The 25,412-nt window shown below is 44.6% G+C and overlaps 2 protein-coding genes across 11 annotated transcripts in view; one reads left to right on the top strand and one right to left on the bottom strand.

Annotated features, from left to right (window-relative positions):
• Positions 1–8,266, bottom strand: part of FAM13B (family with sequence similarity 13 member B) — a 46,157-nt gene extending 37,891 nt beyond the window's left edge. For 7 of the 9 annotated variants that reach the window (XM_017827859.1, XM_017827865.1, XM_017827863.1 and 4 more), the window contains exon 1: positions 8,043–8,266. The gene's annotated coding sequence lies outside the window, so the exon portion shown is untranslated. Of the gene's footprint in view, positions 1–3,805; positions 3,910–8,042 lie in introns of those variants that run through there. The other 2 variants (XM_017827861.1, XM_017827860.1) reach the window with 2 other exon arrangements.
• Positions 8,267–8,497: 231 nt separating this feature from the next.
• LOC108503675 (thymosin beta-12-like) lies at positions 8,498–22,272 on the top strand. 2 transcript variants are annotated; one of them, XM_017827853.1, is made up of 3 exons: positions 8,498–8,582; positions 20,419–20,526; positions 21,941–22,270. In XM_017827853.1, exons 2-3 carry the CDS (start codon positions 20,427–20,429, stop codon positions 21,976–21,978), a joined length of 138 nt encoding a protein of 45 aa, XP_017683342.1. In that variant the 5' UTR covers positions 8,498–8,582; positions 20,419–20,426; the 3' UTR covers positions 21,979–22,270. The 2 variants fall into 2 exon arrangements, with proteins under 2 accessions (XP_017683342.1, XP_017683341.1); XM_017827852.1 differs by lacking the exon at positions 8,498–8,582 and adding an exon at positions 19,422–19,505 and having other exon boundaries at positions 21,941–22,272.
• Positions 22,273–25,412: the final 3,140 nt, after the last annotated feature.

Raw genomic sequence — 25,412 nt, 5'->3', positions numbered from 1 at the left:
AAGCAACAATGAAGTTGAAAGAGCCCGGTTGTCTTATTGTTAGAGCAAAACCGGATTTACAACCCAAGCTTATACTTTAAACAAAGGTTTATAGGGCTTATCATCACCTAGAATTAGTGAAAGGCTCATTTTCACCCTCTCAGACACATACATACTTATACACACATTCCAATACATCATTATAGGCAACAATTCATTTACAAATCGTTTAAGCCTTTTCCCTTTTAAGCCAGGCTTTGGGATCTTCACAGGCTGTGATACAATGCATCTGGTATTTACCAAGCCTAGAAAAAGCTGGAAACTCTCAGAAAGTTATTCAACTTCCAGTAAGTTTTATTTCCTGCTATTTGCAACATTGTAAAACTGTTAATAATTAAACATTACATCTCCACTTTTTCTACGGATCAAAAGCTTTCCCACTTGCCCTCTCTTGACTCAGGAAGTGCAGCACTTCCATGCAGACATGTAAGAAAACTAGGACAAGACAGGGAACCTTCAGGATGATTTCTGGAGCTTTTTACAAACACTAAGCATTGCTGTGGATTTTTTTTTTTTACTTTTTTTTGCCATGATCAATCAACTCAGAAAACAGGAGCTGATCCATTCAGTCAACTATTTCTACTTTTATCCATATTATCCTGATCCTTTCGAACATGTCCTTCCCCCTCCCAATTTCACAACCTAAATGCTCCACAAGACTTATCAAGGAAAAAAAAAAAAACAGAAAAAAAATCACACAAAAGAAAACCAAATAGGTTATGTTTTATTATAAATATTCTGGTTGTGTCTTTCTCAATCTACTTCCCCTCCTTGTTACTACAAACATTTAAAGACATCCCTAAGCTACAATCATGTTCTACAAAATTTAAATACAGAAAACTAAAAATACATCTTATTATAACCACATATTATACTCTAAGTTCATTTATTTATAAGAGGTTGAAAAAAACCTGTTATGTCCTTTGCAACATGTATTGAGCCCAGGCATCTTAAATAAGGGTAAAACACAGTTTTGTTCTGCATTGAGAATTTTAGTGCTCTCATACATTATTAAAAAAACTTTGCTTTGTTTTGGGTTTTTTATTAAGGCAAGTTCTTCACAGAGTCTGCTGGGAAAACAGCACCATGAGCTTCATTTTGCCATCATAATAGCATTCACTTATCTTGGCAATTAAAGAAGTATTCACACCCACACGTGAAATGCCACTAAAGAAAACACAGCACACGCAGCTAACCATTAATATTTGAGGAATACACAGGAAAATTTAGACTTACATTTAGTTCAGCTTTTACATTACTGACTGAACTACGAATAATACACGGGTGTCATTTTAAATTAAAGTCCTCAGGGTTCCACCACCTTTCCTTAAAACAAAGGAACGAAGCAACAAGTACAAATAAACAAAGGAAGGCTGCAAACTGAGACGTGCCATAGGAATGAAAACATTAATTCTGCCTCTAGAATTTCTGCCACAAGTCTCAACTATTCAGGCAATTCTTTCATTTGGTTGTTTTATCTAGCAAGAAATTCATACTGTCTCTGAAGCCAAACCCAAAGCTAACAGCGACTGCTGCTCTGCTCTACTTTTAATATTTTATTTCGTGGCATTAGCAGACATTGCCAGTGACTTTTTTTTTTGTACCTCTAAATATAGGATTTTTAGATAGGAAAAAAGTGTCATAGGGCAACAAAACAGCCTGTCCCTGTTACTCAGGAAATACACCTCAAGTTTTTTGGCTTTTTGAGCTTGCAGTGCTGTGACCCTGTGAGCCACCCACGAGCTGCACACAGGTCCTAAAAGGTCACATACACATCCTCCAGTACAAAGAGGATCAATGCTCCTTTTCTGCAACACAAGGAGGTTTATTTACAAATAAAATTCCCCAAAAGCCATTAAGTGTCTCAAAGTTTTTAGTTCCTTATTCTATATTTGATAAATAAAATATTAGGTTACTTATATGACTTACAACTAGACAAAATCCCTGACATCCTCCTGGATGCCTACAGCAAACTTACTGTTAAAGCAAAATAAAGAATTCTTTTTTTTTTTTATTATTTGCTAACTTTGAAACGTTCAAAGTTGTAACAGATTTTACAGATTTCTAAACGATGGGCAAAACTTATGACACAGATTCCAACTTGGAATCACGGGAACTCTCCCCACGTAATGACATCATGCAGAGGAGCTGCCAGGTGTGAGCACGAGCAGGGAGGCTTCCCCAGGAAACTCTGGTGTACCAGCTCACTGTGGAACACCCAGACCATTTGGCTACTGCTGTACTACACACTGTTTCATTTATGTTTTAAAAAAATAGCAACCAGCTCTCTTCTCCTTACTTTTAAGTTTCGTCAAGATAAAAGGAAGCTGATTTTTTTGTAAGGTTAGGTCAGGATTGTAACAATTGACACTGAGTGATTTTTATGCCATTTGTATACTCAAATGACTGGGGCATTCCCAATGGATGAACTGCTGTTGGGCAAAAGAACTTTTGCTCATCTGAACCCTACCACAAACCCAGGACACAGAAAAGGACAAACAATACACTTGTCTCAAGAGCACAGCTAAAAGCAAGCAGAGCTGTGCAAGTGCTTGAATAGGAACAGAATATCCTCCATGTAAAAAGAACAATCACATATAAGCAGTCATTAATAATTTGAGTAGTCAAAACAAAAATTATTTAAAATAAAAGTTTTAAACCCAGCAAGATTAGCTTAAAATAGATCTTAAAGCAAGATTTCCTCTTTTTGACTGCCAGTGAAATCAGCTATCGAGAGGTATTTCAGGCACAAGTCTGGACTGGCAAAGCAGACAACTGGGCTCAGTTATTACCTTAAATTTAACAAGCTGGTCTTAAGGATCCAATCCCCATCCCCACAAAGTCATAATGTTTGAAATTAAGTACGACTGCAGAATTTAGCTTGCACTGTTGAAGGAAACCATGTTGGAATAAAAGCCTTCTCAAGCAGATGTGATTCCCTGCTCCCTTCCTTTCTCGTCACAGTCACTGACTCTTCACTGCCCTGTTTGCTTTCTCGTTAAGTAGGAATCAGAAGGAAACAAGCTCGTTGCAGTTTTGCACACAATCACAAAAGGAGTCAGCAGAAGCATGAACACCAGCTCTTTAATTAATTAACTGCTTGCCTGTATATGCCTTCACATGTGCACTCACACACACTGAACCTCAACTCCATTAGCAGAAATTCTCCATCGTTTGCCACCAGCACTTCTGAGACTGCCTCAAAAACCACCCAACTGACAAAATGCTGGTTATACTGACAAAGCAAATAAAAGCACAAAAAATACAACATAAGATTTAGGAGGATGCAATTATAATGCAATTTTTGTTTCCTGGAAATGCAGTAGTAGCAAGCCTTCTAATTTACAAATTAGAACAATTTAAATTAAGCCTTTATGTCCTTACCGTGGAAGAAAGCAACAGAACACCTCAGCAAAGCTCCTCTGGAAAAGATATTAGTAAAACTAACAGAATTTTGTATTTTCTCAGGTTTTAAATTTACAAGCCAAGAAACCATAACACTGATTAGGATTCATTTTCCAATCAGTATAGTTTGGTCTACAGTTTCAGCTGACAAAACCTGATCACTCTGTCTGTAAATAAGCCCATCAAAAACAGATCTCCATGACAGGTAGATGCTATTTATTAGTAAATCCTAAAATACAGTGACTGATTTAAGTATTCAAAACGTTGTGAAACAATTCCACATTCTAAAAGAACAAGCTGAGGGATCACTAAAACATTAGCTGGTTTTGATATGCAAAAATAACGTTTTATATTCACTTACTAGATAAAATCCAGAGGCTTTTTAGCAGCATTAGAGCAGCTCGTAATCCTTCTCCAACTCTATTGTAGCAAGAGGAATGAAATCAAACCACCAGCGATACCAGAAAAAGTAGATGTTTGCTCAGTGCCTCACACCCACCACCACACACGGCCAGATTTGCTCTCATCTGCTGCTGCCAATGCACATGTGCAGAATTATAAAGAAACTTCCTGCTCGCACAGATCCCATCACATTCTTAACAACAGTAGTTAATAAATAAAAAGGCTTTTGTATCTTGTGTAACAGCTAATTATAGTCATCCTACTCTGCCACCCCCCAATGCAAAGCTCTACTCCACCAACCCCACACGAATAATTGCCTCTGCATCAGATAATACAGAACTTATGAGCAGGGGCATTATAAAAGTACAGTAAGGCAACAGACAGGAGGAAATTATCAGTAAAACCATGAAACTTGAGAGGTTCGTGTTATAAAACCAAAGCAGTTTAACAACTGACACTGCTGTTAAAACAGACTTCAGAACAGAAGTCAAGCTACCTCAGAGGCACCAAAAAAGCAAACTATAAATATATAATGCACTTGATTCATTATACATAAGTTATCGTATTACATACATTTATCGTCGGCTTGTTTCCCCTCCCTCGCAAACAGGTAAGCAGAAACACAGGCTGGAACTCAGCAGATTACAAAATGATTACACAGCCCATTCCCTATCAAAACACTGCCTCTGCCACGGCCACGAGCACGTGCCACCAAAACACACGACAGGCTCAGCATCCCCACTGCAGGAGGAACACATTTCATTCCATTCTGTAGCAATGACTCTTTGAATTGCAAGGAAAGAAAGAGAAACCAAAAAAAAAGAAGAAAAAAAAAAAAGAACTAGTCCTGAGGTCTCCTCCACAACCAATTCCTGTGGCGACCTGATTATGACCGAATTTGAAGACACAACCAGAAATCATAAGGTTAAAAATCACATTGCAGACTAAATTTAAGTAACGTGATTACATTACAAGAGTGCCAAGGCAACAAAAGACTTCATTAAATGTGGAGTTCAGCAAAAAGAGGAGAAAACCTTTCAAACACACTTTTTTTAAAAAAAAAAAAAAAAAGAGTATAAAGGAAGGAAGAACCGCATTTGTAAGATTCCAGCTCTCACCTTTTCAGTTTTGTCTATGTATTATTATCCTACACAGCTGAGCACTAATTTTAATCCTGAACACTCTGCAGGGGACACTGAACACAGGAGACACGTGAAGAGCCAGAGACTGGACCCCGGACAATCAATGCAGGGCTCCCACCAGAGACTCCGCTCAGATCCAGCAGCTGCCCCACCCAAACGTCCTCACAAATGTCCAGACAGTGAAGAAAATAAAAACCATTTAAACCTCTCAATAGAAAAAAAAGCCTCTGCAACCACAGCCTTTGTTACAGGCTGTTTGAACACAAATATAATGAACTATCTGTATTTTAAGCTCTTTTGGCATATTTTTGGTTTGTATTTTTTTTAATGCACAGGATTTCACACGTTCTCCGGTGAAAGACCACAAGAGTAATTGTTTGTTACTATCACAATAGAACTATTTTCACGATAATCACAACATGGTCCCGCACAATATCACCCATTTCTTGTAGTGAAGGACTCCACCCATACTTTGCAAACCTAACAGGTTTTAAGCACCACAATCACCCTCTAAAAAAAAAGCCCGGTAGAAGATGCAGTAACAAATACATTACGTTTTAGGCTGCAAGAATACACAGAATTCACCTGAATTTAAAGAACTTTCACAAATCCCAACACTTGGCTACCAAGACAGTACATAACTATGAAGACAAATCTGAATTTACCAAAGCCTCGAGACAGTTTGCCTTTCTCAAACAAAATTTTTGCAGGCAAAATCTATAACTTACAGAAAATAGTCAGCAAGAGATTCCAAACTGAATGGCTCAATTTTACTAACTTTCCAGGGAGCAATGTAAAATTCTCTGCCTGAATCCATTTTTGACAGGAGACATACAGCCTCTCTGCTGAAAAGCTGATAGAGCCATCACTTTACAAACTGCATGACAAGCAACAAATCTCCCTCTTTCACAGCCCTTCACAGAAGATTTAATAGTCCTTCAATTCTGTATCTCCTCCTCAGATGTTCTGAATAAAGTGTTATTTTCTGATCCTTAAATACCAGTCCTCACATCTGAAATGATCAATATATAACCAGGCCTGCAACACAGGAAAAAAGTTAAAAGGGTTTGCCATCTCTCACCCTTACAGATGCAAATGCTGAACTGCCCTGCAAGAAGTCAATTCACTCCCATCCAAATGGCCACTAGATTTCTGTGTGATAAAATTAACCTGGTGTTATGCACCGAATTTAAGGACAACTTAAAGGCATTCTCTTACCGACATCACTTCCTCTTCCCTATAGCTGCAGCTTCTTTTGTGGGGGATGGGGGGGAAAAATCCAGAACAACCACCCCAAAAGAAAAAAATCCAAACTAAAAAAATCACCTCGAGACTTGGCAGGTTTTCCTCATTTTCCTAAAAAAGGGCATCACTGCTGAGCTACAATCCGACCAGAGATCAAAAGCCCGAGTATTTGAAAGGGAAAAAAAAAAAAACCAACAAAACAACACCCCAAAAAGCAGGGGCTCACCACACTTACTGATGTCTGTTCCAAATGCACGGAATGTTTCTCCAGCCTCACCTGCCTTTGCAAACATGGCGTTATGTACATTAGAAAGTGAAGCCTCACGGCTTGCAGAGGTCTCAGGCAAGAGCCACACAGGACAAACGTGAAGCCTTTTAACGAGCTCTGAGAAGATCCTCCCGTGTTACAAGTAACGAGAGCCCAAAATCACTGAGCAGATAAAAACTATCATTTGCCAAACTCAGACGTTTTGACACATTGTCCATGTCAAAATTTGCAAGCATTAGAAGTTACCAGGAGCTCCTCCGAGTCAGCTTCTTTAAATGTAACCATGGAACACTCCGCTTGATTGATTTTTCTAAAATAATACAGTAACTTTCCAGTTTGATGCTTTCAAAACATTGAGGTATTTGATTCCTTATTGTAACATTGTCAAGGCAAGGAAAGGATCCCTATGGTGCTGCACAATGTACAAAACACAGACAAAGCAGATTAAAAAAGATTCTAAATACCTTCAAATCTATGCAACAAAGAACACATAAAGCAATTTACTAGTAACTAGCAGTAACAAAAAAAACCCCAAACAAAATAGCTAAATTGCTTATAGTATAGGCCAACAAACCAGCTTTTTATTCCTTTTATGCTGGCAAGTTCAACTGCACGGAAGACAGAAAAACTTCAAACCTAAATGCTAATCCAGTTTAACAATTTGTTCCAAAGTCACATACTAACAATTCCATCCCTGAGGACACTCAGGAATACACGCCAATAAAAAAAAAAAAAAAAACAAAACACAACCATGTAGGTTTTGATATATTCGCTTTCTTTCTTTTTTTTTTAAAAAAACCAAGTCATTAGGTGGCATTTACTTTCTTCATTTGCTACCTCTTTTCTCCACCTCGAGCCCGACAGCAGCAGCACGAAATTTTGCAAAAATTTATTAAAACGCAGCCAGACTTGAGAATAAGAGAGTTGAGCATTAAAACCTGGTGTTGCAGTGTGTGATGGCAGGTTTTCTGTCGTTGGGTTTTGCTCTGCTTTTTTTTGTTGGGTTTTACTTCCAAACCTGGAAAGGAGCACCCTAACACTGGGACATCTCACGTTAAAGCAACTTTCTGGCAGCAAGAAACACTCGAATATTTCAGTCTCCCGAAGGAGCTTCCACGAACAATGGAGCCCCACACCGGCAGACCCCTCGGATGATACATTTGGGCACAGCCTGGCACGTTCAGCCCGTGACCCGGCGTTATCAACGCCGGCGTGTTCGCTTAGTGCCTGCCCTTCTTTTAACTTCTGGAAGCAACTTGGCTGAGGAGCTGCGGGGTCGGTGCTGCCCGAGCCCCCTCGCAGGGGGGATGACCCGAGGGAGGAGGGGACGGGCCGGGCAGGCAACTCCTTGGAGGAGCCGGGCTGTCAGCGCTGCCCCAGCGGCAGCGGGGCAGGCTCGGGCCCCTGACAGCTCCCCGGGCCGGCCCGGCCGGGAGGGCGCTGCCGGAGCCAGAAGGTTCCTGACGCGCTGAGGTGACACCGAACCCGCCCGAGCGCGGGCACCCCCCGCCCGCCCCGCGCATGCGCCGCGCGCCCCTCACCGTTGCCGGGTGACTCGCCCTCCCCGCCGTCCGCGGCACCGCCGGCAGCTCCCTCCGCCCCTTCCTACCCCGGGGGCCGGCGCGGGGCCTCTGCCCTGCCCGCTCCGCTCCGCTCGCAGCCCCTCCTCGTGCCCGTCCCGGCTCCCCCTTCTCGGCGGCCGCCGCCCCCCCCCCGCCGCTGTCGCCGCCGCGGCCGCCGCGCTGCCGGCCCGGGCGCCGTCCGTGCGCTCAGAGCGGCTCCGAGCTCCGACCCGCGAGCGGGGGGTCCCCGACGGCAGCGGCGGCCACGGCCGGAAGTGACGCGCTGACTGACAGGTGCAGAGCGCGCACACCCCCCCTCCGCTCGCCCCCCGCCCCCTCCCCCGGGGTCACGTGCCGCGGGGCGGGGCGGGCGCTGAGGGGCGGGCGGGGCTCGCGCCCTGAGGCGGCGCCCGCGGGCGGAGCGGGAACGGGCGGCCCGAAATTGGCGTTTTTGTCTCGTCCTCACCCCACACGGGGACTCGGGCACCCGCACAGTGACTCAGCCCGTGCGGGCTCAGGGTCAGTTAGCCTGGAAAACACATCCTGAGATCACAGAATCACCCAGGCTGGAAAAGATCTCTGAGATCATCAGCCTGTGACCCAACATCACCCTGTCTAGTAGACCATGGCACGAAGTGCCGCATCCAGTGTCTTCTGAAACACCTCCAGGGACGGTGACTCCACCACCTCCCTGGGCAACCCATTCCAATGTCTGATGACTCTCTCTGTAAAGAACTTTTTCTTCATGTCGGATCTAAACCTCCCCTGGTGCAGCTCAAGGCTGTGCCCTCTTGTCCTACTACTGGGAGAAGAGCCCGACCCGCAGCTGGTGGCACTGTCTTGTCAGGGAGTTGCAGAGAGTGAGGAGGTTTTCCCTGAGCCTCCTCTTCTCCAGGCTGAGCCCCCCCAGCCCCCCCAGCTCCCTCAGCCTCTCCTCACAGCACTTGTGCTCCAATCCCTTCCCCAGCCTTGTTGCTCTTCCCTGGACCTGCTCCAGCACCTCAATGTCCTTCCTAAACTGAGGGGCCCAGAGCTGGACACAGCACTCCGGGGGTGGCCTCACCAGCGCTGAGTCCAGGGGAAGAATCACTTCCCTGGTCCTGCTGGACACACTATTCCTGATCCAGGCCAGGATGATCATCAAGCCCAACCTGTGACCCAACACCACCATGTCAGCCAGACCATGGCACTGAGCACCATGTCCAGTCTTTCCTTAAACACCTCCCTGGGCAGCCTGTTCCAATGTCTGATCGCCCTTTCTGTGAAGAAATTCCTCCTAATGTCCAACCTAAGCCTCTCCTGGCACAGCTTAAGTCTACGTCCTTTTGTCCTGCCATGTGCAGAGAGGGACCATGGCCAGTAGTGTCACTGTGGAGGCTCGTACCCCACTAGCTTTGGTTGGACATTAGGAAGAATTTCTTCACAGAAAGGGCGATTAGACATTGGAACAGGCTGCCCAGGGAGGTGGTGTTCACCATCCCTGGAGCTGTTTAAGCAAAGATTGGACGTGGCACTCGGTGCCATGGTCTAGTTGGCACGGTGTTGTTCGGTCACAGGCTGGACTCGATGATCTCGGAGGTCTTTTCCAACCTAACTGATTCTGTGATTCTAGTTTTCCCTTTCTCACAACTATATTAAAATATTTCCTGTAAATTTTCTGAATTAAAGCATCAAGAGCCATCACTCCCAAACATTCCTCGAGTGTAAGCGCGCCAGAAGTAATGAACTGCCCTTTGACAAAGAGCTAATGCATTTTGAAGCAGAAAATTTAGCACCCTTAAAGTAAGTTAGCATAAGTTAGTGAGGAGATGCAAGCTTACACCCGAAGTGTTAAAACCCGTGCCTGGCAGTCTGTGGTTCCCACATGCCACGCTGAAACTACAACAGCTTTTTCTGTCATGCAGTGCCAGCAGCCATAGGTGGTGGGTTTAATAAGGCATTTAAGGAAACTTGGATTTAGTTAGTAAAAATCCTCTCAGGAAAAGCTTTTTTTTTCCCCCATGAAAAACTGACAAAGAATATATGAAAGGGGGAAAAAAAAATGATACGACTAGGGTGGGATTAATTGAAACCTCTGTATTTTCAATAGCTGGGAGGGTTTTGTTTCAGGTTTTCCAACATGGATTCTGAATTTTGTCTAGAGATACATTTATAGGAGTCATTAAGAGGTTTTACATTTAGAATCCAAAGAAGGGAGAGTCACAATCCCACAGTAAATTAGCTAGGGTTTAATCAGATCTAAAACTCTATTTTCCTGCTGGAAAGATTTGGTGTCATTAGGAGGTAGCACGCAAAAGCAATAAAATGTGTAGGGTCGGGGGAAGTGGCCTCTCAGGAGGTCTGTGTGTGCTGTCTCCTCTCCTTCCACAGCAGACTTCTCCACTTGAACCGCTAATAAAATCTCCTCGCATCAGGATGAGGTTTCTGAATTTGTATTTTGTATACATCGCTGTGTTCTTTCTGATTCATTTAGCCTCATCAACAACAATAAAGATACTGAATCAGAACAAGCTGGCAATTTTGTTGATGAAACATGGGGGAGAGCGGACTCCAGCTGGCTCTTCAGCAGAGACGTTGGCCAGTTGACAGGAATAAAAGCTGCAAGAAACCTGACACAGAAAGCACACGTGGTGAGAGGAGACAGACAGCAGAGGCAGGCAGGTAGGCAGGCACTGCACAGCACCTGTCTGCTGGTTTTGAGTCCCAGACAGTGTCTTCCCTCCCCTGAACTGGCTCTGAGTTCACCATTTCATGCCAGCTTATCCCCCCTCCTTTCAAAGGCTTCCAACGCTCCTCGCAGGGGGCAGACATATGCAGTCCCAGGCTGCCATTTTAGGCTTTTCTGCTCACTTTGTGTTCTCTGTCTGTCTCTGAAAGGTTGAGGACAACCTGAGAGTTACAAAGTCATAGAATATCTCAAGTCGGAAGGGACCCATAAGGATAATGGAGTCCAATTCCGTGCTCCTCGCAGGGCTAGCTAAAACTAAACCGTGTGACTAAGAGCATTGTCCAGATACTCTTTGAACTCTGACTTGCTTCTGTGACCACTTCCTTGATGAACCTGTTTCACTGACCAACCACCCCCACAGTGAATCACTTTTTCCTGATATCTAACCTGAACTTTCCTTGACACAACTTCATTCTTTCCTGAACTTCTATGACTGGTCACCAGAGAGAGCAGATCAGCACCTCCCCTTCCATTTAAGGGAAGCTGTAGATTGCTCTTTGTAAGTCTTGTACCTTTTACCATCCTGGTCTCTCTCTGGTGCTTTGGCCACTTCTTCTAAGACAGTAAATACACAGGGAAGGGAGGCAACAAGTTAATGAGTGGCTGCATGGTTACACTCCCAAAATACAGCTGTTGAAGGCACCTGCCTCTCAGATCACTGCTAAACATTACAATGGAGAATGTCCATGAGCTGTCTCCATCCCACCGCCTCAGGCCCAGCTTCAATTTGATGGCAGCATTTTGTAATTCTCCCTCTTTGGTGCTGTGCACACTGTGGAGCTCACACAGGTTCATTTACCCTCTCCCAGACTCATAGGCATGTCCAGAGAGGGCCCAGCATGAGCAGGGCTTGTGCAGGTGCACGGCTGCAGGGTGGCCCTGTCACCCACATGTCAGGACATACGACAGTGCGCTGCCTTGTACAGGGACAAGGCCCCAGTGTGAGGCTGCTCCTGAGCAGAAGGACCCGTTCCCCAGCTGCTGCACAGCTCCAGGAGCTTGGCAGATGCATCTGCCAAGAACTAAAGAGCCAGAGTGCCGTGGCATCCCTGTCTCCTTGATAAATCCGTGTTCAGAGCCACACCACAAAGGGTGTGTTTTCTGTAGCTCAGTGTGTTTTCTTACAAGTCCAGCGAAGTCGCTCAGCCTAAAAGTTTTGCAGAGATTGTCCTGCTAAATGCTCACAAAGTAACTTAGTAGATCTGAAATGATTACCAGTGTAATTCCCTTTTTTTCAGGAAAAGCCATTCATGAGCACAAATCATTATTACCAGTATATGTCACAGAACCAGAGCCGTATTTCCTCCAGGTATCCCCGATGTCTTCAGAAGTATGACTTCAGAATAAAGATTCTCTGAAGACTTTAGCTTCCAGTTAAGTCTAGTTCCAGCAACAGCCCTGCCTTACTCCTCATGGCAAATTGAAGCAAATTAAAGAAAAATATCCCTATCCCAACTGTGCTCAGTGTTGTACAAGGCTTAGTACAAACTGAGCTAAAATACTCCAAAACTTAAATCAGCTTTGCAATCCAATCCAATCCTTGGGAGGGTGATAGCCTGCCATGCAATTCCTTACCTTCGTACTGGGTTATCTTACTAGGAGCAAACAGGAATCTGATGTGTAGCAAAGTAAGACACTCTTTGCTGCAATACCTGTGCATTATGTGCCAAACAGTTTTTACTTGGCAGGGGGGGAAACTATCTGTATGTCAGCAAAGTATTTGCTTTTGGTTTTAATTGTTCACCTATAAATTATTTGATACACTCTTCTGAACTTGGAAGTGCATAATGTTTCTCTTAAATAGATCCTATTGTCTCTTGCAAAAACTACTGACAAACACGAATCCTTTCAACACCAAAGAATTAGCAAACTAACACTTTCCAGCTGCAAAGTGCTTTCCTTTCCTGCATATTTCATCCAGAAACAGAGACATGTCTCCAAACTGAGCTTTACTTTGTTCCTCTTTTCCAGCATTACAAAATTTTCTAACCAACATTTTGTTTCAGGATGCCCAGCACATGACACTTGGCCTTGTTGGACATCCATAACTCTCCATGGAGGCTCTGGAATCAGCAAGTATCCAGTTCTTCTGACTCACAGTGTCCAAAAGGGCACCTAAGAATCAAAGTCCATTTTTAAATTAACAAATGAGGCTTCTCAACACTCAAGTAGACAGGTGAAAAAATCTATTTTATAGAAACAGAAACTCCAGCCCAGAGAAAACCATTCATCTTTTCAAAGATTGTCAGCCATTACTAGACACACATATGTAAGGATTTTTAAAAACTGAATTCGATATCAAAGGCACATGTTCTGCGTAAATGTCAGACATTTTTACTCATTTTTCTACTAGAGTTCTGTGATTAAAATAAACATTTACAGCATGAGATTTTTTTTTCCCTGCCTTTGAATACTTTTTGGATCTGAATCTTGGTTTTGGGAGATCTGTCTTTAAAGTAGAAATCTGGGAATATGGGTCAAATGTGGCTTTTAAGGCTTGTTCATATTTTAATTGCATGGTTGCAGACTTAACAGGAGATAATTCTTCCCTTCTTGAAATTCAAGACATCGAAAGGTTAATTCAGTCTTCTCAGTTCCATTTCCTTCCGTCTGTTCCCCTTCCCACACTTCCCCCCCCATCTGTAGACAGCTGAGTTATTTGAATTTTATGCAAGCTTGTATTCATCCAAAGGGAAAAATCACTCAGTGTCTGCACCAGGCAAGCAAAAATTGCAATATTGCACACTTGCATTTTTTTAATTCCTATTTGCTTTTCTCTGCATTCACCAGCCCGGGCTCTGGATGTACAAACTCATGCCCTAAAGATAGTCCCCACTTAAAAGTTAACTTGAATTAAAGCTTGAATGTCCCCATCCCTTTGGAATTCCCATTCTTTGCACTCCCATGGATCTGTACTCCGGCTGCTGTGGTGCTTTTACCTTGGGTTGAGGAGAGGCCACAGTTCACGTTAGCACAATTTGTCTGCTGCCAACACAATCACTCCTCTGCTGCTCCCATGTTATTTCATGGTGTGGCCACTCACACTCAAGGTACACTAACACCAGAGGAATCACTTTGACAGAGCTCAGGTTAACTCTGTCATGAAGACATGGCTTTAATCTGACTGATTTTAGCACTTTATATGTATTTGCTAGGGAAAAAAAGCCATAAAACCAGTAATTGAAAACAGTCAAGTTTTGAAGAGAAAGATTTTCACTTCAGATGCCAGGAGAGAAAAATAGTCTCATCTTTTTTATTTATTTATTTATTTTTTACATTTAAAAAAAGATAAACAGCATTTAACACAACATACTTGCAGCTTTCATTTGAGCAGGCAGAAGTTAACAGATGTGGAACTTACTGATTACCACTTTCTGACACAATTGTTGACCCTGTACACTGTATGGAATACCCGTGTGTTTGGCTTAACAAGCTTATAAAACTGGAAAATGATTTTTGGAAAAGACGATGTAGAAATGCAAGTATTTTGCTCTGTGAATTGCTCACAGTAATCAGCTAGAAAAGATACTTGGCTGCTTAGTCTGTTCCTCTGCTTCAGCAGCCTCATTCCCTTAAGCAGCTGGAAAACTTCAGGGTTTATCTTCTTCTCCCCAAAACATAAACCCACTTAAGCTACCAGGTGCCAGGCTGTTGAAAATGGAATGATTTGGCAACACAAAGAGAAGTGCTGGTCAGGCACCCATCAAAACTACACCCACAGTCCTGTGTCCCAGGAGTCAACACCACAGCTCCATATCTACCCCAGCACAACACAGATTGTAACAGCAGACCCACTGGTTGTCCTTCTTCCTCTGGACAAAAGGAAAATCTGAAGGTAATATAAAGTTAGTAGATCTCTGGATTGTATTATCTTTGATTATCTTCTCTTGGATTATGTTGGTTGTCTATTTGCTGCACAATTTGAACTTCATAAGGAAGGGTGATGTTCCTCCTGTCTAAAGCAAAGAGAGTGAGAATTCCAAGAGTGGATTGTTCCATTCCAGAGCAGCCAGCTACACTGAGAAGAGCCATCATGTGTTTGAGCACATCCTAGACTTCCCCGTCTTACTACTTCCCTAAAAGCTGCTGCTTGCAAGAGATGCTTCTGTCCAGAGACAGGGAGAAAAAAATGACTGTTAGTAAAGACTCAAAGTCATGCTAAAGTTGTGTTTCTAGACCAGCATTCATCACAAACTGTCATGTGCTTGATAGCATTAACTAATGTGACTAAGACATCACATGCTTCTTTCCCCACCCTGTCTTTGGGAGAGAACCATGTGCACGGACATTTTGTATTAATTCTTTTTTTCCTTTAACAATGCACACATGGGTCACCACATTTTGCTAGAAAAGGCCAGGCCAGAGCAAAGTAGTTTATGCTGGAAGACACACTTTTGGGTCAGTTCTCGAGAAAGCTCTGTTGCAAGAACCTCCATCTGGTTAAACTTTTAAAAAGTCATTCCCATACCAAGTTTTATAATATCAAAAAAAAAGGGAGAGAGGAAATTTCTACTCCCACTAGCTTATGTTTTCTCTTCTTGCTCTTTGCTGCAATGGGACTCCCAGTATAGACTGTTTGATATCCTGAGCTATTCAGAAAACACAGGGTTAGAAAAAATAGCCCAAGGAGAAGGACTATCTACAACTGCCTCTCCTCCCCCCTCATCTTCTCTATGTACCTACCCTGAAGGTACAGTGGTCTTGATAAGGAAAATGAAACACCTTAGGTAATGATAAAACATACAGTGTAAGACAAGTATCGAGTATTTACTCACTAACAGTGCAGCCTTAGAGCAGAAAGTCTGCCAAAGAGGGATCAGTGCCTTCCTTACACCCCCGGGATTCATTGTCTCTTAGCCTGGGAACCTGTCTCCGTTCCCAAACATGGATATTTTTTTTGGCAGCAAGACGGAACAAAAGGCACAAAGAGAACTAAGAAAACCCTTTCAGTGGAGCTGTAGTCTTTTTTTTTTTTTTTTCCTGTTCCCCTGAGGACGGGAAACCTTCTAAGGACAGCTTATAGCACACGCAATCCTGCTACCTGCCTGGGAGGTGCTCAGTGCTCACAGGGACCTGAAGGAATTAGGCCACGTGCAGATTCCAGCCCGGCTTTTGACCTTGAAAAATTAATCCCCTACCTTTAGCACCAAAAATACCACAACATTTTGGAAATGAAATCACTGTTATATTGGACTGGGTGTGTTATTTCGAGACAGCACTGATGTGATTATAAAATCAGTTGTGTCAGCTTATTGGCTCAGCTACAGACACTGATCTGCTCGAGCGTCTGTTCCTCCCGCCGGCTGCTCGTTGGGGTGCTTTGTCCCTCCTCAGCTCCCTGTGGAAATGGATACGAACTGATTCCCACTGTTGTACCAAGGAGAAAGAAACCCCCTCTTTCTGGCAGTTGCCCATCTCGTCTCCATGAAACTTGGCATTTCCAGAGCACCTCTTGTGCCAAACATGAGCACAGCATCCCCCAGCCCGTGAAAGGCTACAGCCCTCATGTATATAATATATACATTGATGTCCCTCCAGCCCCAGCCCCACGTGGACTGGGCACACTGCTTCCAAAGGACAGCAGTCAAGGGAAAAGGCCAAGTGGCAGCAGGCTCCAAAAGTCCCAGCCTCACTCCTCAGACTTTGCACTCGAGCTCCTTTTAAACGTTTCCTCTCACCTATTACCAAATCCTGGTAGCAAGTGTTTGTTTTCCCCGGTTTCTCTGTGGGTGTCTGACAGACACTCAGTGCCTTGTGCTGCCAGGCATGGTTTGATGCTGTCAATGGCAGGTGACTCACTGGTATCAGAGGTGTCAGTTTGACTCAGCCCTTCATCTTTTGGCAGCAGATTGAAATAAAATGCAATTTCCATTGTATGAGGCAGCTTTTCAGGCACAGCCATACCAGTGTAGCTTTACATGCTTTATGTGTAGAGCATGTGTAAAGATCTCATAGTTTGCATGCTCCACTGGCTTCCTGGTTTTTCACATTTATGTGTGCTGGATCATTCTACTGCCTCTGTGCTCCTCAAAGAAATTGAGATTTATTGCAACCACAGTCATCCCAAGGCCAGGGAAATGCCATGTTCCCCCTACTGACAGTGGTGACTCCAAAATCCTGCCATTAAAAACCTGACAAATAACTGCTTTGCTGCTCATATAGCAAGAACATTTCCATTCCCAGTGAAAGGAAAAGGCATCTGAGTACTATATTACCTACCCATCTTTAGCCCTCCTGTGATCAGCCTCAATGCAGTATGCAGTGCCCTCAGGCCAAATTCCAAACTTTCCGTATGTAAACTGCATCCAGCTGCCTGTGCTGCACAGAGTATATAAACATGAGGTTTGAATCCCACATGAGCTGTTTGACCACAGGACCGAACTTAAAAGCTACAGAAACTTGACAGGCACTTTCTGCAGTGGTCAAGATGTTTGTTGCAGAGATGAGTATCTCCTGATTTCAACAGAGTGAGAACATGTAATTTCTCATCATTATGTTGTTTGGCTTAACACTGTTGCACCTTCCTCACAAACCCAACCCAATATCAATTAAGAACCTGGTCATCTTCAGCCTAAAACCCCAAACAATGTATCCCAAACTGTTTTTAATACTAGCTCTTCCAATAAATTGGGCAAATAAAGTGGTGGTGGTGAAAACAAGCGTGCTCACCCTGTCTTAACATGTTTGGAAGAGCCTGAGCTCTGCTGTGGATCCTGGGGCTAAGCCCATGACAGGACACAGAAAGCCAGAAGTGAGATTCTTCTACTTTGCTGTAACATTTTGTTTGCTTCCTGCAACTCCGAGAACTTGTGCCAGTCTAAAAGTTTAAGAGGTTTTGCCCTTGTGGTCTCTCTTCATAATCAGAATTATATTTGTTATTTGTAAAAATGGACAAACATTAAAAACACTGAAACTCTTGAACTGCCTCGATTGATGAATCACTCAGATTATGTTTTAAAGTCTTTTCTGATCTTTTAAATCTCATGTCCAGCCTAACAAGAGGTTAATGCTTTCTCTTCATACAGACACCAAGACTGTTCAGTGCCAAATCTCAGCTACAGCTTCCACCAATATTCACCCAGTATCCGCCTTCCTGCTTGTTCCCAGGGTCTTTCAGTCAAGAACACAGCTTTCAATTTGTGACAACTGGTTGGATATATGGGATGGAAGCAAAGGAATGGAGTCCTAACATTAAATATGGTGCACACACACAGTGATTTTGTGGGGACAGTCAGTGCAGATGCAGTAACTGGCTGGTAACCAAGCCAGTCTGCAGAAATCATTTGAGTTGGGAAAGACCTCTAAGACCATCTAGCCCAACCACAGACCTGTTCATTATTTTAATTTAAACAAAGAAGAGATCCTTGAGACACATTTAAACACATTAAAACTATTTTCTCCATGCACATATATCAGACTCAAACCCACTCTACCCAAGCCTGTTATGCCAACAGGAAGATCCACAGACACCTCTGTCTCCCTGAGCCCATTGTCCAGGCTGCCTTACAGTCACTAGAGGGAACCAGGTACTCCTAGGGCTCAATTAATTTTATCCCAACTTACTTGCCTCCCTTTTGGCTTATCATGGAGTCTAGACAGATAATTCAGATGGAGACATCCAAAGGCACCCGAGAGGAAACCCCACACCAGGATCCAGGAGGCTGCACACAGCCCTTCCCTTCCTTTCCCTTGGAAAGTGATTCCCCAAGTGGTTTTGTGCTGGGTAGCTGGAGCCACATCAGGGCCCCAGGGATGTCACAGCCCCAGGGATGTCCCAGTCCCAGGGATGTCCCAGTCCCAGGGATGTCCCAGCCCTCGAGAGCAGCAGCACTGGGCAGTGGCCACAGGCCGTGCCCACATCTAATACCCAGCATGGCTTGCAGACACAGACAAGGGCTAACAGCCATTTTAGAGGGATTTTCTTAATCACATCACTTGGCACCTACACAATTCTCCCTTTGCTGCAGCTCAAGAGGTTCCCCGGAAGCAATTCCAGTGTGATCCACACCATTGGCACAGGTGGAGAACAGGGAATGGTCACACAAGCCAACATGGCTTTTTGCACAGTGAAGGCAGGAAGGCTGGCTGTGGGCAGCTGCCTGGTGGAGTGTGCAGAGCTACAAAAACGGGAGTGAATGGAAGATCCATTGTCCATCCTTTCAGGACACGTTCCTGGTGTGGTGCTCAGGCCGTGCTAATCTCAGATCTGGCCCTTGATCCTGGCAATGGTACCACGGCTCTGCTTAGAGCCCTCCCCAGCCCCAAGCTCCTGTGAGCTTAGGCAGGTAGGGATGAACCCCAGGCATGTTGCTGAATGCACCTAAAATCTCCCCAGAAACCAACCTGGCAGCAGCAGCAGCCCCCCAGGCTCACCTTTGCTCCAAACCTCAGCGTTGGAAAAGGACGGGAAGCGGAACTTCAACATGATTGCCACGGCAAACGAGGAGAAAAATAAAATAAAAAAAAAGAATCAAGATGTATTTTGGCAGTTTTCCATGCCAGTTTTCCCATTTCCCTCCCTCATGTACTTTCTGCAGGAGCAATCTGTCCTTTCCCTAAACGCTGAGCAATCCCAGCACTAAACTAATCAATATTAATAGCGATGGGCTTGGGAGGGGGGAGGAGGGGAGAGGAGAGGAGGGATTACCCTGACCTTTTTCAACTCACACTGCCTCAGACGGCCACCAAGCAGCTGAGGAGAGAGCAGCCAGACGGTAATGCCATGTGGTTTTAGTAGCTTTTCATTTTTTTTTTTCATTTTTGGTTTTTTTTTTTTCCTTGTGAATATTTACTTCTGTTGTCTCAGTGCAGAGAGCAATGAAATCCGATTTTCTGCAGGAAGGAAAAAAATATAATTATACCAGCCATCTCCGGGCCAAGCCTCGCCTTGACGGGAAACTCTACTGAAATGAAGGGAATAACGCCCAGGCTGGATTTTAACTTGAATTTCTTATTAAAAAATGAATTGGATTAGGGAAGTTTTGACAGGTGAAGGGTTGAATGCTGGCATGCTTTGTGGATTTCTCTTTATTATAATAGGGTATAATCAAACCCATTGAGCTGTGAGTGGGATATGGAGCGAGAGCAAACAAAGGGCTGAGGGAACCAGTCCTCTATTGTTACGCTGAAGTGTCCACAGCAGCTCAGGGGGTGGATGTGCTCAGGACAGGGGGCTCAGAATTTAAGACAAATCCTATTAATTAAAAGAAAATCATAACTGAAGCTCTTTGTTCCTGTTGGATTTGGGGTTTACTGTAGATTTTCTGGTTAGCAGCGTTTCTTAAAATAGAGGTTTACGTCAGGAGGCACCGTGGATTACTGGCAATTAATGCATTGTCTCTTCAATACTGAATATTCTTGTTGCCATGTGCAAAATAGGATTTTTAGTAATTTCATCTGAGAAATCTAGAGAAAATTCTATTTATGCCTTTCCTCTTTTGCTCTGAAAGAGCCAAGCCTTGGGGGAAAGGTCCCAGGTCGAGGTGTTAGATTTGTGGGGTTTTTTTGAATAAACATTTCCATGGTCTTTTCACATTTTTTTCTTTCAAGGAGAAAATGCTTTGCAGATGGCTGATATCACAGCACTAGCTAATGAAGCCATGGGTGTGTTTTCCCTTTCTTTGTCAGGACCCATCATGTCCGACAAACCAGATTTTGCAGAAATTGAAACGTTTGACAAGACCAAGCTGAAGAAGACAGAAACCAGAGAGAAAAATCCCTTGCCCACTAAAGAGAGTAAGTGATTCTGAGGCTATTTGAACTGTGAGTAGCAAGGACACAATCTGTGTTGCAGTTCATATGCAAAATGAATACTAATCATGGGATTACAGGCTCAAACTCATCCCTGATTTTAAGTGGGGATAATACTAAGACTCGTAGTCTATGCTGGGCTTCCAAGGATGCCAGTAATTATAACCAATGGTGCATTTTGTTTGAAAAACCCTTTCTCATGGGATTGCTCTTGCTTCTGCTAAAAGCAAGACCAGTGTCCCCACTGGGTGCTGGTAACAGGATCAATCTGTTTGTAATTACCATGTTACCAGCCTCTCTGGAGGCACAGGGGGACCCTTGCCCATCCCTGGCAGCCTCCCCAGAGCGTGCCTGGGCTCTGGATTTAATGTGTTAGCAGGCAGATGAGCTGCTGCCTCCCACTGGTACCTGCTGCCAGCCCTGGCCAGGAGACCTCCAGACACCTTCTCTGGGAATAAGTGTGCAAGAAAACCCCATTATCATCCTCATCTAATAGGAAATCTTCTTTAGCAAAGCACCCCTGAGCTTTACTCGTGCAGGGTCTTCTCCCCTACAGGCACTGTGCACAGACAGCCAGGTGAGGCTGGGATTCACTTCTACTTCAGGTGTGAAAGAGCATTTGGACCAGATTTTGTGGGCAGCTTCCTTCAGAAGAGCATTGCTAACCCCTCTGGATATCTGTGCTGATAGCCATGGAGATGCACTGTCCCTTGGCATGATACCTGTTTTTTCCCCCGTTTCATTATCCTTACCAGTGCTAAAGCTATAAATACAAAAGGAGGTTTGCACATCAGGAACTGCCCCCTCCTAGCTAGGCACACATGGGAAGGAGTTGGCATTTCCAGGGTGACCAAAAAAAACAAGTGCGGATTTAACCATTCCCTGGCTTTAAAAAAGACTGTAGGAATCTGTACCTTGTAGAACCACTATCACAGAGTTACAGAATGATTTGGGTTAGAGGGAACCTTAAAGATCATCCATTTCCAACCCCCCTGCCATGGGCAGGGACACCTTCCACTATCCCAGGTTGCTCCAACCCTGTCCAGTTTGGCCTTGGATACTTCCAGGAATGGGGCAGCCACAGCTTTTCTGGGCAACCTGTGCCAGGGCCTCACCACCCTCACGGGGAACAATTTCTCCCTAATATCCCATCTAACTCTGCCTCTGCCAGTGTGAAGCCATTCCCCCTTGTCTTGCCACTCCATCCCTTGTCCAAAGTCCCTCTCCAGCTCTCCTGGAGCCCCTTTACGCACTGGAAGGGGTTCTGAGGTCTCCCTTGAGCCTTCTCTTTTCCAGGATGAACACCCCCAACTCTCTCAGCCTGTCTCCATAGGAAAGCAAAGTCTATAAACAGTAATGTTTATTGATGGTGTTTTTGTTTCCTCTGTTTTCCTGCCAGCTATTGAACAGGAAAAGCAAAGCGAAAGTACAGCCTGAGTGTAAAGTTCAAGATGTGACTGCTGCTTCTTCAGTGGGGTTTTGGCTTCTGAGTTGGGTTGCTGTTTTGTTTCGTCCCCCCAGCCCTTGTTTGTTTCCCATTTGTTTAAGGAAGCATTTGTTCATTTAATGTTCCCTGGAGAAGTTTGTTTTGTGTTTGTTGAAGAAGATACTATGTGTTTGTATTCTTAAAACTGTAATTCCAAGTTCTGTATCGACCCCATTACTTGCCAAAAAAAGCAATTTGCATAGAAATTGTTTTCCTAAGCCTCACAATAAACAGGTTTCTTCTGATCAGCTGTCTTTGAGCCTTGCAGCAATGGGGTTTAAACTCCAACTCTTCCTAGCATCCTTCCCACTTTGTTTCCATTTCCATGGTTACTCAGGAATATGGTCAGATGGGGAAGGGTTACCCCAGACACCCACAGGTTCCTGGGCTGGCACACAGCCCCTCTCCATCAGCACATTCATCTGTATCCTGCAGAATCCTGGAGCCCCAGGTGGCACCAACCCCCAGGAACCCCCCAGATACCTTCACAGCAGCCTGGAGACTTCAATCCCATTCCCTGTGTCACTCAAATGAGTGTTTCATGGGAACCCTGAGGGACAAACTGTGTATGCTGGCAGCTCCTGTGCTTTTAAACCCTCAGCTTGGCAGCAGGCATGAGTAAGATGTGGAATTAATGGCCTGCTTCAGTCCTGTCCAACATTAGGTTAGAGGTCTCAGATACAAGTACTCACTTAGAAATTCCATGAAAAATTGATGGTTGGGCTCAGGAAATACTCAAATTAGCATCCCAGATGGAAAAAGGGCCGCAGCACACCCTCCACAGATTTTTTTTTTTCTCTTTAACTTGCCAAGATCCAGTAAACCTTGGGGCAACTGCAGCACACACAGCCCTTGGCCCATGTCATACCAAGCAATACAAGAATGAGGGAAGGTGGGAGAAGCAAAGAAAATTTCGTATTGCACTGATTTTCTGGGATGAGATAGAGACCTTCAGCAGCACAAGGGCCTAGGACACAAACCTTCAAAGCAAGCAAGGACTCCCTAAATCTTCATTAGTGGTGGTGCAACAACATCCTCACTGGTCTGCAGAGGACTTGGCAAAAATAGATTCTGGTACCAGCTCAGGGGACTCCCAATTACATGGTATCACAACACTTCTGGAATTAATTTCCAGTCTTATTAGAAAAACAAGTGCTTATCCTGGGCAGATAAACTGCTCTCCCTGGAGCTCAGGCATGGTCCTGCTTGTGCTGTGAAATGAGAACAGCTCTGTGTACTTGAGCAGGGTTACTCTGGGCTTGCACCTGCCTGAGCTGAGGCAGAAAGCAGCTTTACAGGCTTCAGAACACAGAGCTGAAAGGTTGGGGTGGTGTTCAGAAAGCTTTCGTTTACTTAAGGGTTGTTTGACACTTGACACTGAACGAGAATAGTCAGGACTGCAATTAAACAGCACCAGGAGCCACAGGAGTGACCTTTGGTGGCAACAGAAGGTAACCAGAGGTGAGCAGGAGACCAAGGGAAAACACCCAGCACACAGGGCTAGTGATCTCAGTCAGAGCTCCATTAATGTCAGTGGTGTCCAAAGGACTGAGGCTGCTGTTTCAATCCCCTTTCATCAGTTCAACATTGCTGAGGTTTTCTTTTCATGACCAAGCATTTTTGTACATTCTCCTTTGAGGACCTCGTTGCCTTGCCTCCTGACTCAAAGGGGTGGTTTTTTTAAGGTCAGCTAGGTTTATTAATACTATTTTTTTATTTAAAAGGTGAGGAACATGAGTAGTTGGGCAACAAAGAAAATAGGGTTATTTTCTTTGTGACCCATGCCCTCCCCTCACACCTGCACACTTCAGGGTCAAAGAGCCTTTGACATTATTTAAATACTTGCTTTGATTACTTGCTTCATGGAGGAAGAGTTCAGAGATAGCACTTGGAGAAACACCACCTATGGAAATCTGTGGAGTTCATTCTGCTCAACCAGATCCACCCAACCCGTTACTTTTCCACAGGGTGATTTTTAAGCACCATTTTGCACCCAGCAATGAGCCCATAGACCAGACTTTCTCCTTGGTTTTGCCAGGAGACAGTGTTTTGTTCCACGTGACCATCTCCCTCCTTCTCTGCCAGCTCAGAGCATCTGCCAACTCACTCAGCACAACGTGCTGTAAATCACCAAAAACCTCTTTGGCAACACTGAACCAGTGGCCGTGTCTCTGCCCCCGAGTTCTCCCAGAAACCAAAGGTCTGGGCTGTGTCCTCAGCCTGCACTTTTTGGGCAGAAGGGAAGGAAGGTCTGGCCAAAGCAACAAAACAAGAGAGACACTCTCCTCTTGTGTTTGCAGGGATACAAAGGATTAGGAGCACTGCTCTAGGGAGTGATGCAAGAGACACCAGGTTTGTCCAAGCACTTGGCTCAGGGCTCCTGGTGCTGCTGCAGGGCTCTGTCTGCCCCCATGAAGCCTCCTCCCAGTTCAGCTGTTTGCATTTAAGGCCTGTCACCGTAAAGCAAACATCTCAGTGCTGTTATCCACGTCTCACCACGCTGAAAAGGCTGAGAAGAACTTTTATCTCAAGTTCCCCGCCCCTGGACCTGACTACGAGAGCTGCCGAGCTGCAGCAGAGCACGCAGCACCTGCACACCAGGAAAAATTCCTCAAGGCTAAAGGCCAGATCTTCCCACCTTTCTCCTTCCTGACCGAGGTGGAGCATGGCTTCATGGCAGGGCTTGGAGACCGCTTCTTTCACAGTCAGCAGTTAAAAGAGGCTTAAAGTTAAAAACACATAGCTGCAGTACCCTGATTTGAGAAACATCCCTTTCTGCTGCTGTGTGAGACCACTTCAGCCCAGGATCTGGATCAGGAAATTAAAATTTGTCAAGAGCAGGGATGGGTTTGGCTCCCTGTTATCTAAATCAAAGAGCATTACAGCCCTTATCAGCGGGGCAAGCTGGGGACACAGACCAGGAAACCGCTCATCTCTTCAGGCCGGGACAGTGAATTTTCATCCTTCCAGTCATTACACTAAGGAAATATTTGTTCCTGCCATTGGAAGGGAGCTACAAGCCAAGTCAAACCAAACACCTTACCCACACCTAGGAAACACCTTCTGGGTGTAAATCTGACCTTCACCCCTGGAAGAGCATCCTCCAGCGCCGAGGCTCTGCAACAGCCACCCCTTCCTCAGCTTCAGGACTGATGGGCAGCTGAGCTGGAGACAAAGTCATCAGCAAACAGAATCAGCACCAGGTGGGAAACTTAAATATTTCTGCCAGTTAGCAGTAGCCCCTTTGCTGTTATGTAAGGGTACATAACGAGGTGTTACCTTGCAACTCCTCCAAAGGAAAAATGCCTTCCATGCTCATGCAGTTACAGCCAAAAAATCGTTATATTCAGATAAACATTGTGTGCAGACAAACACCCACTTTCTT

This window comes from Lepidothrix coronata, unplaced genomic scaffold (assembly GCF_001604755.1).
Source record: "Lepidothrix coronata isolate B3197 unplaced genomic scaffold, Lepidothrix_coronata-1.0 Scaffold144, whole genome shotgun sequence".
Taxonomy (NCBI): Eukaryota; Metazoa; Chordata; class Aves; order Passeriformes; family Pipridae; genus Lepidothrix; species Lepidothrix coronata.
This window is presented reverse-complemented; position numbering and strand designations above follow the sequence as displayed.

Bases quoted from the DNA above. Each gene is read 5' to 3' on its own strand.
- LOC108503675 (XM_017827852.1), top strand. From the start codon at position 20,427: ATGTCCGACAAACCAGATTTTGCAGAAATTGAAACGTTTGACAAGACC. The intron at 20,527-21,940 runs GTAAGTGATTCT...TTTTCCTGCCAG, and splicing joins TCCCTTGCCCACTAAAGAGA to CTATTGAACAGGAAAAGCAA.